The 16,349-nt window shown below is 35.2% G+C and overlaps 1 protein-coding gene across 29 annotated transcripts in view; it reads left to right on the top strand.

The window, feature by feature from the left end:
- The window catches only part of WDPCP (WD repeat containing planar cell polarity effector), a 420,975-nt gene that overhangs the window by 138,747 nt on the left and 265,879 nt on the right, over positions 1–16,349 (top strand). For all 29 annotated transcript variants that reach the window (XR_014253957.1, XR_014253958.1, XM_082426596.1 and 26 more), the window contains exons 8-9: positions 2,453–2,586; positions 6,099–6,290. Coding sequence is in view for 27 of the 29 variants with exons in the window: in XM_082426596.1 (XP_082282722.1) it covers positions 2,453–2,586; positions 6,099–6,290 (326 nt within the window). In the remaining 2 variants the exon portion in view is untranslated. The remainder of the gene's footprint in view (positions 1–2,452; positions 2,587–6,098; positions 6,291–16,349) is intronic.

A 16,349-nucleotide genomic window follows, 5' to 3' on the forward strand; every position in this document is an offset into this window, starting at 1 on the left:
GAGTCTCTGTTACCAAAGTCTGTGAATACTAACTTTTGAGAGAGTTGGGCAGTATTTATTTATTTATTCATTTATTAATTATTATTATTTTTTAACTTTTTTTAAAAAAATTATTTATTTATTTATTTATTTTTGGCTCTGTTGGGTCTTCGTTTCTGTGAGAGGGCTTTCTCTAGTTGCGGCAAGCGTCAAGCGGGGGCCACTCTTCATCGCGGTGCGCGGGCCTCTCACTATCGCGGCCTCTCTTGTTGCGGAGCACAGGCTCCAGACGCGCGGGCTCAGTAGTTGTGGCTCACGGGCCTAGTTGCTCCGTGGCATGTGGGATCTTCCCAGACCAGGGCTCGAACCCGTGTCCCCTGCATTAGCAGGCAGATTCTCAACCACTGCACCACCACGGAAGCCCTGGGCAGTATTTATAAATATCAAAAATCAATGCCAAATATACTAGATAAATCTGAATCCCATTAAGTGATACCACAATCAGTACATAATTGCTACAAAGCACATAAAAAAAGACTTTAAAGCCAGTAAGTGAAAAAGTAGGGTACTGACATTTATTAATCCCTAAAAGACTCTATGCTGTGCTAACCTACGTATGTCATTTAATTAAAAAAACTATTCCTTCTAAGGTATAGTTATTTCCATTTTATGGATAAGGAAATTGAAGCTGTAATACTAAGGAACATGACCACCAATGAGATATTAAGGACTAGCCCCAAAATGACTGGGTTGAGATTTGAACCCAGGTTCTGGCTGCAAAGCCCATTTTCTTTGCACTACAGTGTGCTGACTCCTAAAGTTTTAAGATTATGTTCTTTAATTCAAGGTAAAAAAATGGTCTAAGAAACAGATTGCATTATCATTAGAGATTGAAAATTGTCAGTATCTTAAATTGAATAATCAAAGGAAAGTGTGATCTAATGGAAAGGACAGAGGTTAGATTACAGAAACCTTCCTTCTGCTGTGTGTGCTCACTAGCTATCTCTGAATAAATCAGACACAATTTCATAGAGAAAAGCACTCTGCAGGATGGCTGTCATTAGTCATATACCTGATAATGAAAGCTGGGGTTAGGGTTATAAGTGTGCCATTTCCTTTTCCTTATAGGATCGTGGTGCTAAGGAAGCTTCCCTATGGAAGAGGTTCCATTTTCATATGTCTAATAATTGACCCCTTCATTGACACTGCAAATAAAATAGTGGCTGTGATGATTTTGTCATATTGATTCTCCTCCATAAGAATTAAAAGGAGACTTCCAACACTATTCATGTCGCTGAGATATCTTTTTTCACTTGTTTCTTTTATTTATACCACAAGTGATACACTCTCATGAGACCATGATAACAATGTGATTTCTTGGCAGTTCTCCAGATTCTCCTGTAATTGTGTAGATATACTGTTGGTTACTGCTTGCACAGTCAGGATATGGAAGTAAAGAAAAATATATAAAACATTCAATAATTTCTTTATGCTGGGAACAATATTAAACATTTCTCAAATTCCTACTGTATGTTTTTATCAACAATTTTTATAACATTAACGGCCCTTTATGTAACCTATGAATATTAATTATCTACCTGTGTGCTTTAAAAATAAAGCTGTAGAAATATTTTTGCTACTCTTCATTATCAAATATTATTTTATATAATGTGCATATTGGATATAATATGCTTTATTTCATTCAACTAGTATACCCTCAGAAAGAAGATTCATTGATGAAAAATTTTTTAAAAAATTGGTGGAGACAATTACTGAGCCTGCGCGTCTGGAGCCTGTGCTCCGCAACAAGAGAGGCTGCGACAGTGAGAGGACTGCGCACCGCGATGAAGAGTGGCCCCCGCTTGCCACAACTGGAGAAAGCCTTCGCACAGAAACGAAAGACCCAACACAGCCATAAATAGATAAATTAAAAAAAAATAAAAAAAATAAAAAAAAAAGAAATGCCACAATGAAAATACTTGTATATACATTTAAAAAAAAAAATTGGTGGAGAACACTGATCTGTATCCCTTAATAAATCCAATTTATTCTCAGATGGTTTACATCATATAAACACAGGATTAAAGGCTAAGCACAAATAAAAGTAAATGTTTTTATCTTTACATTCAGATGTGAAACGGTCTTTATTTTATGCTTTTCTTAGCCCTATTCCAAATACATCTCATTTGGAGGTTGTCCCCAGACATCAGTGTATATTGAAATGGTCTCAGGAAAAAAGAAAAAGTATCAAATCCATGCATGATTAGATTGATGATTGTTGTTTATTCCCAGTATCTTTACTATCTTTGTAAAATGTCATAATGGTATTTAGGAGACTTTAGTTATTTCAATTAATATTCATTTATCTTCTGAAAATAGTTTTTTGTAACATTTCAGTGGAAGAAACTGTTAATTCTTTATTATTTTATTCTAACTCAGTATTTGATAGTATTATCAAATCTTTTTTTTTAAGCTCTTCTCACAGACAGCTTTATCATCTTATCATTTTTGGCACAAAACAAACTATGTTTTATTCAGTTTACCAAGAAGATGGGTTCTCCTGATATAAACAAAAGACTGGAAAAACTCTCAGCCTTGGATTATAAGGTAGAGATTTCATTTTATATAGTCATATTGTTAATTATTAAGGTATGCTAGAGTATCACATGAGTTGATGTTATGCTTGTTTTTATTGAATGATTCCGGATTTCAGAAAAACCAGAGTTATTATAGGATTAAGCTTGATCAACTAGAAACAGTGGCCATCCAGAGTTTTCTTTTTTTACTCTCATTATGGGGGTCTAACAGTGGCATGCTTGGAGTAATTTATATAGTACTTACGGAAGTCAGAGACAGATAATAGAGGCAAGTTACACATTCGAAAATGGTTTTCTTGCTAGTGGTAGTATATACACCATTCTCATTTTCCCCAAAGACCCCGTATCATCCTTCTAGGCAAGGATAGCTGCTCTGGCTTCCATTTCACAAGAAAAGAAAGAGAGAAGAAGGCACTTTCAAAGGTTAATAGAAATGTGTAATAAACGAAGAGTGGGAAGACTCCCCCACCCCCCACACCCAACTCTAACTGTGGAGAAAAATGCAAAAAGAAATCTCCTTCCTGTGTTAGTATCTCTCCCTTCAGTAACTCCAGGTAATTTGTTTCCTTGTATCAGGGACCTTACATCTGTTAAGGCAGGATTTTTATTTTAAATGATGTATTTAATTTAAGTTTTGCCACATTACATTTTAACTGCTTGGAAGGCATACTCTCTGGTAGGATGAGTATCTAATACATTTTCCAGGCTGTTTCAGTTCAAGGCCTCTTTTCAGCAATGACTTGTGTTTGCAAGATTGATCCAGCCTCTGTGATGTGGATTTGAGACAGTTCACTGGGAACGGGGCTGATATGCAGCTTCCTTAAACAAGATGCACACTTACACCATACCTAGAGTATCTGTAACAAGGGCAAAGATTCTTAAAAGTCAACTTTGTGTGTGTGTTTGAAAAGTAGTATTTAACCTAACCTTTTGCCCTTTTGCATTATTTCTTATTGTGACTGAGGTGGTGGTGGTATGGGAGGATTTAATTTTATTTAGTGGAAAAATCTACTCTTATAAAAAAGATTTTTAACATGGGATAAAATACATTAAATAAGTGTTTCATTGTGGTAATAAACTAAAATTTGGTTTTGTCTGCCGACTTTGTGGAGCTTCTATAACACTTTGTATATATTGATTCTTTTAAACTGAAAATCAGTGGTATTCATATATTATATTTTGTTTAGTAAAAAAAAATTGGTTTAGCATTCTTAATGGGATATTATTTTCCAGAATGGCTAACTGTAGATTTACTTAAAATGTTGTTTATTTACTAATACTGGTCTTTAAAATGCACCAGTATGCATTACCTCAAACTGTTAAAGTAACTGTTTTTAATGCATTTATATAAAATTTTGTATGACTAGTTTCTCCATCTTAGGTGTGGTGGATAATTTGGCAAAGTCTTCTCAGCTGAAGGATATTAGCTCCCGTTAATGAGAGCAGAGAAAACTGTCAGGATGTCATCTTTTCTGATGAAAAGATGTGAAAAATAGACCGAGTATATGGGCCCTATACCTTGAGTAAGGGAGTTACTTATTTGTTTATTCATTCTGCCTTTAGCTTTGAGAAATTAAGCACTCCATGAGCACTCCATGTCATTTCTTTACATTAGAGAAGTAGCCTGCTTCTCTTTGGAAAACCCATGGATTTCATTTTCTGGTTCAGTATTTTAAATATAGTTATTTAAATACTTAGTAAAAACTGTCATTTGTCCATTGGAAGGATGTTTTAAGAAACTTACTCATTTCACTTGCCCTCTTGACCATCGTGATAGAACACTGATGCCATTAATACTCATAGCAAACATGAAATTTCAGATAACATGTATGATTTGCATTATGTGAGGGTTGAAAGTGCCAGCTCTCATCTAGAAATTCTTAAGTCACATGTTTACATGGCAGGTAGGACATCAAAATAATGTAGGTATATTTTTAAGGACTTAGCAATTCCATTGTGGTATTTCTCTTAAGAAGATAGCTAGTTAAAATAGTGATATTGAGAGCTTAAATATAAGAATTTGCACTTCAAAGCATAAAGTACATCTGTGTTGTCTGTCATTGCACATTTGGATTTTAAAACAAGGAAATAGTGTAGAGTACTATAATTCTGCTTTTCTTTACAGCTGTACCATAATTTAATTCTTTTAGATTGAAACAGTCTTGGCAAAGAAAAATGTAGGGGAAATATCCTGAAAGTGTTGACCTTTAACAAGTTTTCCTGTCTACATTTTAAAAATCCAATTCAATTTATTTAACAGTGAAGGGACAGGGACAGTGCAAGGAGTTAAATGTTTACCATGAGAGAACAACATTGGTAATTACTTTGATTTCAGTTCCTTTTGATGTGCATTCAGAGGATGAAGAGGTCAATAATATTATGGGCATGCAAATAGAAAAGGGTTCCTTTTGACCATATTAAAAAAAAATGGCAGAGGATTATTAAAGCATTAACCTTGATTTAATGGCCTTGGTTGAGTGGTGAGATCACAATTTGGATGAGCCTGATTATTTACTAAATACAATACATAAATGCAACGGGTTCTTAACACCCATTGCACTCTGGCATTATCGCATTACTGCCATCCTTTGTTGCCTTGCAGACAGGAATATGAAAGCAATCTGTCATGTAGTGAGACTGGCTCCAGAAGCATTTCTCTGATAAGAAGACCCCCTGCCCTTTGCTAGTGTCTGGTCCAGTAGGCTTAGCCATGCGCTTAATCCCCAGAAAGTGGTTCGATTATTGCTGACCAGCAATGGCAAGATAGTTTTTTTTTTTTTTTTTGGCTTCCAAGCTATCAACCTTCCATTAATTCCTTAAGCAGAAATACGGTGCAATCTATATTTCCTTGGCATGTGTCACCCAGATGGTGCCGTGCTTATGTTTTCAAATAACCATGTTCCAAAATAACATAGTTTGAATAATAAATTCTACAAATCCGTCCTAAGAAAGAAAAGCATAATTCTCAGAAGCTGCATAAACTTTTATGCAGCATGATGCTGTGACTTATCCCTTTATGCAGAATTTTTGTGTATATGTCTCATATATTCTTTAAAGTGATATTTGCCTCAAGTTGTTTTTCCTTTTATTGTTGTCAGTCATTCAGTCATTGTTAACATGTTATGTCTTAAACAGTAGTCAGACACTCTTGGTCAGCAGTACTGAACTTGTCATTTAATACAGCCGGTCTTAAATCCTGTGTGTAGGTCGATGCTGTCAAGCAACCATGACTGTACATTTTGGTATTGATTGGGATTGCTACGGCCAATTCCTCCCTAACTCACATTTCTCCTTTTCCCTTCCTCTGCTAAAAATGGGGAGAATTTTGAACATATGTCTTTTTTATATATGTGTCAAAAGAATTTGGTAAATTCTGACACCTCCTTAAGCACATGTTTAACATGCATATTTACTTGCATTTATCTACATTTACAGATGCTTTAATTTTTGCAATACTTTGAGGATTTTGCATTTTAAAAATGATCCTTGTCTGCTTTTTTTTTTTTTTTTTTTAACCATTAGATTTCCTATTATGAAATCCCTGGCCCAGTAAACAGGACAACACAGCGTCGTCTAGCTATCAATTGTGTTCAAGATATAGTTGTTTGCTGGTGGCCACTGGTCAGTGATGATGCTTGGCCTTGGGCCCCCATTTCTTCTGAGAAAGACAGAGCCAATCTGCTGCTCCTGGGTTATGCTCAAGGAAGACTGGAGGTAAATCTAAAGCAAATATATACATTTTATTGAAGAGAAAATAAAATAGGATTATTAGTTTTCTATTCTGAAATAAGTGTGAATACTTTTTAAAACATATAATTTATTTTCCAAATATTCAACAAAGGAAATTACATATGAAATGGGATCCTTTAAAGTATCACATCTGGAGGATACACAGTTTCAGGACTTGTCTGAATAGCATAGTGATTAATATCACAAGCTTCTGGGTTCAAATCCTAGCTTTGCCACTACCTAGCTCTCTGTCCTTGAGCAGATTACTAACCTGTATGGTTTCATTATTTGAAAAATAAAGTTAACGAAGATAAATGAGTTAATACATGCATTTAGAGCAATAACTACATATATTAAACTCTCAATTACTATTGTGATTCTTGTCATTATCATTATTAGTACTGTCATTACTGTTTGCTCATGATTTCATGCCTATCGAAGCTATGTTATCAACCACCTTCTTTAAACTTCAGTTAGGTAGCAAACATTAGTCAAATGCCTATTTTCTGCAAGACTCTGTGGTGCCAAACCATGTCTGGGGCAAGGATTTGTAAGAAGGGCTTTAGAAGAGTGCCTTCTCAGTCTAGTTTCCTGCCTGGGACAGGAGCACCAAAAGGGTTAATCTAAGAGGTGCAGACAAGATCTTGCCCTATCTATTCCTGACAGTGGTTCCATCATCACTCATTATCACGAACCTATGGCTATTTTCACCTTGTATCAGTACTTTGAGTATGAAATTCTGTTTCTTTTTTAATGTAACTTAAAAAAAAGCAACCTCCTCCAACCTGTTTTTTTTAATGTCTTGGCTTGGGTAAAATAGTATGTTCCTATATTTTCTCTAAATCCATTATCTTTTAGGCTTTAATTTTTTTAATTTTTCAGAATTAGTATTCTGAGATATAATGAACAAGTACAAGTTTTCTCTATCCCTACCTACCTCTTCTGGTTTTATAAATTTACAGGCTATCTTTTAAGACCAAAGAGTCCTTTTTAACTAATTATTTTACCTTTTTCTGGAACTTTTCCAATTTGTTGTAGTAACTAATACCACTTGTAATGCTTCAGGTATGGATTTTGTGAGGATAAAGAAGTGCTTTATTCCTATTCAATTCCTGTTCATGCCCACCATTTTATTGATCTTGGGTCCAGAAGCTAACTGAATAAAAGACTTAATCAAAATGACTTAATATAATAAAGCCAACTAGAATTCTTTTAAATGCTCTGTTTTATAATAAAAGTAATAATAATATAAATCAGCCTTTAGTTTTACATTACACAAATTACCTTTATTTGAAATGAGTTTATTACCTGAAATTAGGACTGTTCAGAAAGGGTTTACGTATGGTCTATGTACTTCATCTCCTGGTGTCATCTAGTTTATGGACTTCAGAGTTGGATAAACCTCGGTTTGCCTGTTGGTTGGACCATATACTGTGTGACTTTAATCAAATTTACTTCCTGTCAGCTTCTGCCTGCTTTTAACTAATACTATGTTCTTTGGCCTTGGGTAGATCACCTACCCTCTCTGACTGTAGTTTTCTAATTTTTAAAATGATGGATTTAAACCAGATAGGTCCTGGGCAGCTCAAAAAAGTGCACATCTGGATTCTGAAGCACAGATCTGATTTAGCCATTGCATGTTCAAACGCCTTCAGTAGATTTTGAAACTAAACTTAGCCTCGGCACTGAAAAGGTGCCCCTGACTGGCCCTGACTTACCTTTCCAGTGTTATTTCTTTATACAAATCTATGTTCTAGCCAAATGGTTTACTCACTGCTTCTTTATTTCCCACCTCCTGTCTGTACAAATTACTGGTATTTCTACCTGAAAGGCCCTTCCCTCTCTCTTTTCACATCATTCATCAACTACTGAGCATGACCATGGAGTAAGCACTGTATTTCATGCCAGGGGATATAAACACAAAACAATCCCTGCCCGCAAGGATCTTAGTGTCTACCAATGAGAGACAAATATGAAAACGTGTGAGTGCACTAAAGTGTTAAATAATGCTGTGGATAGAGTATGTGTAAGCTGTAGAGGAGCCAGTGGGGACTGTTTCTACCTAGAGAGATAATAAGGGGGGAACTTTAAAGAGGATTTACAATTTGCTCAAGGTTGGTACACAATTTTACTTTTTTTACTATCCTTTATAAGTTTCATATCAAAGTTGTACTACCCCTATGGAGTGATTTGACTAGCTTTTCTCTTTTCTCCTCTCTGAACCAGTGCCAAAAGGAATTATATGATACTTGAATGTTTGGTAAAACTCATATAAAACTGCCTGGGTGTGCTGTCTTTCAAGGAAGGTAGATTTTTTATAATTGATTCCATTTTTCGAGGGTTGTTTGTTTTTCGGGAATTCTGTCTTTTCCTTGAGTCATTTTCCTTAATTTGTATTTTTGGAAAATTATCCATCTTATTTAAGTATTTGGATAGATTTTCATGAAGTTGTATATGATACTTGCACCTGATTTTTAATTGTTCACCACTGACTGCATAGCTAATTTTTTGATCATAATATATTAAGATATATAATTCATTTTTTTTGTCAAGTAGCTTTTGTCTTGGATTTGGCTCTTTCAATCAGTCTATCAAAATTAAACTGTTAGAAAAATTTGTAAAGATTTCTTTTTCAAAACCTCACGTGAACTTCTATATGCAAAAGGTGAATGGCTTTTGGAAGAACTGTCTGGGGAAATAATTGTTTCTTTGTGTGTGTGTGAAGACATAATCTTTAATTGTGAATTGTAGCACATTTTTTAGGGTAACATTAACTAAAACCACTAGTCTATAAAAGTAATATTCAGGCATATGGCTTTAAGTATTTTTTCACTAGCGACCAATAGACTTCTTGAGCTAATCCTCGGAATAAGAGATACGATATACTCTTAAACCCTAAAATTCAGACTAAAAAAGTAGCAGCCTCATAGAGAAGAAATTTAATCTTTGCATCTATTAAATGATAGAACTTAAAAAAATAATTTCCCACCCAATTTCAATCAGAAAAGATAGTAAGCTTTTATTTGGACAGTAGCAAGATCCTAGAGTAGTGGTTCTTAGCCTTGGCAACACATTACAGTCACCTGCAGAGCTTTTACAAAGGAGCCCACCCAGACCAGTTATATCAGAATCTCCAGAGGGGGAGGAGGCATCAGTATTCTTTTACAGGTTCCCTAGGTGATTCTCATGTGCATCCAAGTTGAGAACCACTGCTTAACAGCAGACTGGGAAAAAATTTTTAAGCCATCTTTTTTGCATAACAGACCATGGAAAGGATAAAGCCCACATACTGAACCAAATGAGAGTGTTAACAGTAAATTCCAAGTAGAAAATTGGCTTACCAAGCAGCAAAAAAAAAAAGAAAACAAAGGAAACATAGAAGTAAGCTCTCTGTGACTGAATTATCTGTCTTTCAGAGGAGGAACATTTCTTAATTTATTTTATGGATATTAGAAAACTGCTGGTCTAATTTCACACTGCAGAGCTCTAAACAACAGTACATATCTTAATTAGAAGCACAGAACAGAGAGATTTATGTAGTCTAGGGGAAAAAAATTTGTTTTGAAAAATATACAATAGTATGAAGAAAAAGAAATTTTTTATCAGTAAAATTCATTTAAAAATAGTTTTTAATGGTGTTTGGATTATTGTACATAGTATGGTAGTCATTTATACTTAAATTCCTCACACTCTTTATACTTACATTTGGAAAAGGTGATTACCGTCATCATAGAACTATTTAATTCATTAGCTTTGTCAAAAATGTGGTGACAACACAACTTACTCTTTCCTGACCTTTGTATTCAAGCAGATGTTTTAGCTTTTCAGCTGTATGGATTTGATAATGCTTTCTGAGTATGGCAGTAATTTCAAGATATCTTACTCAGAAAAGGTCACTTGAATTTGTTTAACCAAATTAATCAAAAACACATAAGCAGAGCTATTAAACCTTAAACCCTGTTGTCAGGGCTAGGGAAATATAACCTCACAAAGGTAACTTTTTTCCCATAAAAATTAAAAACTAATTTTGCAGTGATTTAGAGGAACAGCCAACTGATGGGAAAGTCAAAATGTGACCAACTTTTAATACAGTATAATTTGATAAAAGAAGTATTCAGAAAGCATTATAAATGCATTCAACTGAAAAGCCAAAATATTTAAGAGACATCTCTTCCAAAGAAATGTATGAACTGTGTTAGCTTTCAACCAGATAACCAAGGTTTTCTATTTTAGGGATGATGTTTTTTTTTTTTTAAATCTCTTTATTATAAAGACACTAAGGAAAACCACAGAGACTAAATATATAGTTTAATGAGCTTTTACTAAGGAAACACCCCTGAACCACACTCAGGTCAAGAAATAGAACTTTGCCAGGCACCAGAAATAGCGCCACGTACTCTGTTTTGATCTCAACCCTTTCCTGGTGCCCCAAAGTAACCTCTATTGTGACTTTTACACATTTTCTCATATAGTTTTTATCACCTAAATGTGCATCCTGCAAAACTGTAGTTTAATATTATCTATTTAAAACATGTTAATGTGTCTTTTAACTCTCTTTTAATCTGCAAGTTCCCGCTCCATCCCTTTTTTTTTTCATTAAAATTTATCTGTTGAAACTGCAGTGTCCCACAGTCTGGATTTTGCTGTCCCATCGTCATGGTGTGGTCCAACAAGTTTCTTTGTCTTTTGAAAATTCTGCAAGTTAGTAGTCAGTTTTGTCAAGACTGTGTGCAAAGGAGTGCTTTTTAATCAGAAGGCACATAATGTCAGGTTCTCTTTCTCTCTTTTGGTTGTCTCTCTTTTTTGATTTTAGCAGCTCTTGATGCTTAATGCCTAGATCCAGTAATTCATGACGGTTGCAAAATGGTGATATCTAATGATTTTTTTTTTTTTATTAATTGCTATACTTTTATAATGAGACACTTCTACTCATCTCCTACTTATTTTCCCAGTGGCTGGATTCATATAGTATAATCAGGATAAGCATCTGTTTCTTTTATTTACTAGTTTTCAAGATTGAATTGGTTCCCTACCACTCCCTGAAGGTAACCAATTAGTTTTTGTTTTTTTAATAGCATTATTAATTCATGGATTTAAACATTCTTGACTTAATGGGTTTCATAAATTGTAATTTTTGTCCTTTTGAAAGCTCAGATTCTTAACTTTGGGCAGTGGGAGTCTCCTCAAGTTGGCTCCTCTTCTTGTCATGACCTCAGTAGTCTCGGGTAGCTTCCCTCTGTCTGATGTAACAATATGTCCATGCTTTCTTATACATTTCCTGCTGCAAACCTGGAATTATCCGTTTCTTCAATAAGGTCTGGTTTCTGGATCACTGAAGAAATCAAAGAGCAAATCAAAAAATGAATGAGACATTTTTTGAGACAAATGAAAAAGAAAACACGATGATCTAAAACCTATGGGATGCAGCAAAAGCAGTTCTAAGAGGGAAATTTATAGCGATACAAGCTTACCGCAGGAAACCAGAAAGATCTCAAGTAAACAACCAAACTCTACTCCTAAAGCAAGTAGAGAAAGAACAAACAAAACCCAAAGTTAGTAGAAGGAAAGAAATCATAAAGGTCAGGGCAAAAATAAATGAAATAGAGACTAAAAAAAAAAAAAATAGAAAAGATCAATGACACTAAAAGCTAGTTCTTTGAAATGATATGCAAAACTGATAAACCTTTAGACAGACTCATCAAGAAAAAAAGGGAGAGGGTCCAAATCAATGAAATCAGAAACGAAAAAGGAGAAGTTACGATAGACACCACAGAAACACAAAGGATCATAAAAGACTACTATGAAGAACTACATGCCAATAAACTGGTACAGCCTAGAAGAAATGGACAAATTCTTAGAAAGGTACAATCTCTCAAGACTAAACCAGGAAGAAATAGAAAATATGAACAGACCAATTACCAGTACTGAAATTGAATCAGTAATTTAAAAACTCCCAACAAATAAAAGTATAGGACCAGATGGCTTCATAGGTGAAGTCTACCAAACATTTAGAGAAGAGTTAACATCTATCGTTCTGAAACTATTCTAAAATATTGCAGAGGACAGAACACTTCCGAACCTTTTCTATGAGGCCACCATCACCCTGTTACCGAAACCAAAGATATCATGAAAAAAATTACAGGCCAGTATCACTGATGAACATAGATGCAAAAATCCTCAACAAAATACTAACGAACTGACTCCAACAATACATTAAAAGGATCATACACCTTGATCAAGTGGGATTTATCCCAAGGATGCAAGGATTTTTCAATATTCACAAATCAATCAGTGTGATACACCACATTACCAAATTGAAGAATAAAAACAATATGATCATCTCAATAGATGCAGAAAAAGCTTTTGATAAAATTCAACATCTATTTATGATCTATTTATGATAAAAACTCTTCAGAAAATGGGTATGGAGGGAACATACCTTAGCGTAATAAGAGCTATATATGACAAACGCACAGCTAACATCCTACTCAATGGTGAAATTCTGAAAGCATTCCTTCTAAGATCAGGAACAAGACAAGGATGCCCACTCTGTCCACTTTTATTCAACATAGTTTTGGAAGTCCTAGCCACAGCAATCAGAAGAAAAAGAAATAAAAGGGATCCAAATTGGAAAAGAAGAAGTAAAACTGTCACTGTTTGCAGATGATACGATACTATACATAGAAAAATACTAAAGATGCTACCAGAAAACTAGTAGAGCTCACCAATGAATTCGGTAAACTTGCAGGATACAAAATTAATACACAGAAATCTCTTGCATTCCTATACACTAACAACAAAATATCAGAAGGAGAAATTAAGGAAGCAATACCATTTATCATCACATCAAAAAAATAAAATACCTAGGAATAAACCTATCTAAGGAGGCAAAAAACCTGTATTCAGAAAACTTTAAGATACTGACGAAAGAAATCAAAGATGACACAAACAGATGGAGAGATGTACCATGTTCTTGGATTGGAAGAATCAACATTGTCAAAATGACTGTAGTACCCAAAGTAATCTACAGTTTCAACACAATCCCTGTCAAATTACCAATAGCATTTTTCACAGAATTAGAACAAAAAATTTTTACAATTTGTATGGAAACACAAAAAAATATGAATAGCCAAAGCAATCTTGAGAAAGAAAAGCAGAGCTGGAGGAATCAGGCTCCCTGACTTCAGACTATACTACAAAGCTGCAGTAATCAAAACAGTATGGTGCTGGCACAAAAACAGACATATAGATCAATGGAACAGGATAGAACGTTCAGAGATAAGCCCACCCACCTATGGCCACCTAATCTATGACAAAGCAGGTAAGAATATACAATAGAGAAAAGAAAGTCTCTTCAGTAAGTGGTGCTAGGAAAACTGGACAGCTGCATTGAAAAGAATGAAATTAGAACACTTTCTAACACCACACACACACACACACACACACACACACCCCTCAAAATGGACTAAAGTCCTAAATGTAAGACTGGACACTATAAAACTCTTAGAGAAAAACATAGGCAGAACGCTCTTTGACATAAATCGCAGCAATATCCTTTTGGATCCACCTCCTACAGCAATGAATGTAAAAACAAAAATAAACAAGTGGCACCTAATTAAACTTAAAAGCTTTTGCACAGCAAAGGAAACCATTAAAAAAATGAAAAGACAACCAGCATACTGGGAGAAAATATTTGCACACAATGCTACCGGCAAGGGATTCATTTCCAAATTATACAAACAGCTCATTCATACAGTTTAATATCAAGAAAACAACCCAATCAAAAAATGAGCAGAAGACCTAAATAGATATTTCTCCAAAGAAGACATACAGATGGCCAATAGACACATGAAAAGGTACTCAACATCACTAATTATTAGAGAAATGCACATCAAAACTACAATGAGCTATGACCTTACACCAGTCAGAATGGCCATCATCAAAAAATCTACAAACAATAAATGCTGGAGAGGGAGTGGAGAAAAGGGAACTCTCCTGCACTGTTGGTGGGAATATAAATTGATACAGCCACTATGGAGAACAGTATGGAGGTTCCTTAAAAAACTAGAGTTACCATATGATTTTGTAATCCTACTACTACTGAGTACATCCAGAGAAAACTAATTTGAAAAGGTACATGTACCCCAATGTTCACAACAGCACTGTGTTTACAATCGCTAAGACATGGAAGCTACCTAAGTGTCCATCGACAGATGAATGGATAAACAAGTTGTGGTATATATATATATTTGTGTTTATATATATATATAATGGAATATTATTCAGCCATAAAAAAGAATGAAACCATTTGCAACAATGTGGATAGACTCGGATAGACCTAGAGAATAGTGTGCTTAGTGGAATAAGTCAGACAGAGAAAGACAATACTCTATATTAACACTTATATGTGGAATCTAATAAATAAAACAGATTAATATTACAAAACAGAAGCAGACTCACAGATACAGAGAACAAACTAGTGGTTACCAGTGAGGAGAGGGATGGGGGAGGGGCAAAATAGGAGTAGGGTATTAAGAGATAGGGAAATGCAGCTATTATTTTGTAATAACTTTAAATGGAGTCTAATCTATAAAAATATTGAATCACAAATATAATATTGTTAATCAACTATACTTCAATAAATATATAGTGTTACCTTTCTTTTTTTAATCAGAATTTGGTATTAAATCTGACCTTTGCTAGCTTTTTAGAGATATCAGGGATTGGCAGTGGAGGAGAAGGCGTATAAGGGGTCCATGGTCTTACTTCCCTTTTAACCCCTTTCTCTTGGTGAAACTACAGAGCCTATTGGGAAGAGTCTTACAGACGTTTGGAACTGAGGAAGCCTGGGACCCTTCTCCCTGCACCTTGGGGCTAACCTGTTCTATGCCAAGACTGCTGTCTTGCTTGGCCCCTCCTTTTAGGCTGTCCCTGTGTGAGTTCAGGTCCTATTCAGTGTCACCTGGCCTCCCAGTTTTCTGCCCTATGGCTTCCTTTACAAATCCCTAAGCTTTCTGAAAGTATGATAATTCAACCACCATTATAGTGTGAGGTTTTTTTTTAAATTTATATATTTTTTAAAAAAGCTCTTACCAGCATAGTTTTTGGCTAGCTGCCTACACAGCATACACAAAAAAGTGTAAAATAGATGAGACAGTTTATTTTTTTAAGCTTATAGTCAAAATGATGACATATGATCAAAAATTAGAAGTAAATAAAAGGCCAAACGAATGTCACACATTGGCCAAGTTGGAGTGGGGAAGGGGGTATGGAAGTGAGATCAAAGGAAGGAAGGATGCTGCCCAACTGGAAGAAATTCAGAAACTGAAATAGCATTTGGTCTAATTCTTCAAGAGTGAGTATTGTTGGTAGGAAATACTGAGTCTGTGTGGGTGAAGAGTGTGGATTTCAAGTAAATCAGCGATCTGCAACCTTTTTGGCACAAGGGACTGGTTTCATGGAAGACAATATTTCCATGGACCAGATGGGACGGTGGGTGGTGGGATGGTTTCAGGATGATTCAAGCGCATTACATTTATTGTGCACTTAATTTCTATTATTGTAGTATATAATGAAATAATTATACAACTCACCATAATGCAGAATCAGTGGAGCCCTGAGCTTGTTTTCCTGCAACTAGATGGTCCCATCTGGGGGTGATGGGAGACAGTGACACCCGAAGTGTATTGCTTATGTCCAGTCTACTCCGTAATCTCGTTTTGGTTGCTGTCACTGCAGAAAACCCTGCTTCACAAAGACAGGATGTTAGAAATGGAAGCAGGCTTTTCAGTGCTTTTGTGGCAATCTCAGGATATTCCGCCTTGGCTTTAATCCAGAACGTATGGAGATTTGAAGTTGTCTCAAACATACTTTTAAGGCCGCCATCATTTGCGATCTCAAGTAGTTGATCCTCTTCTAGCACGGACAAGGTCAGTTCACCTGGCTTATTCACAGATGGGTCAAGGATCCATTGCTTCCCAGTTCGGGGGTTTTGTGTGGTTGGGAACTAATGCTCAACTCTTTTGAAAGCTGAGATAGGTGATC

This window comes from Balaenoptera physalus (assembly GCF_965194825.1).
Source record: "Balaenoptera physalus genome assembly, chromosome: 15".
Taxonomy (NCBI): Eukaryota; Metazoa; Chordata; class Mammalia; order Artiodactyla; family Balaenopteridae; genus Balaenoptera; species Balaenoptera physalus.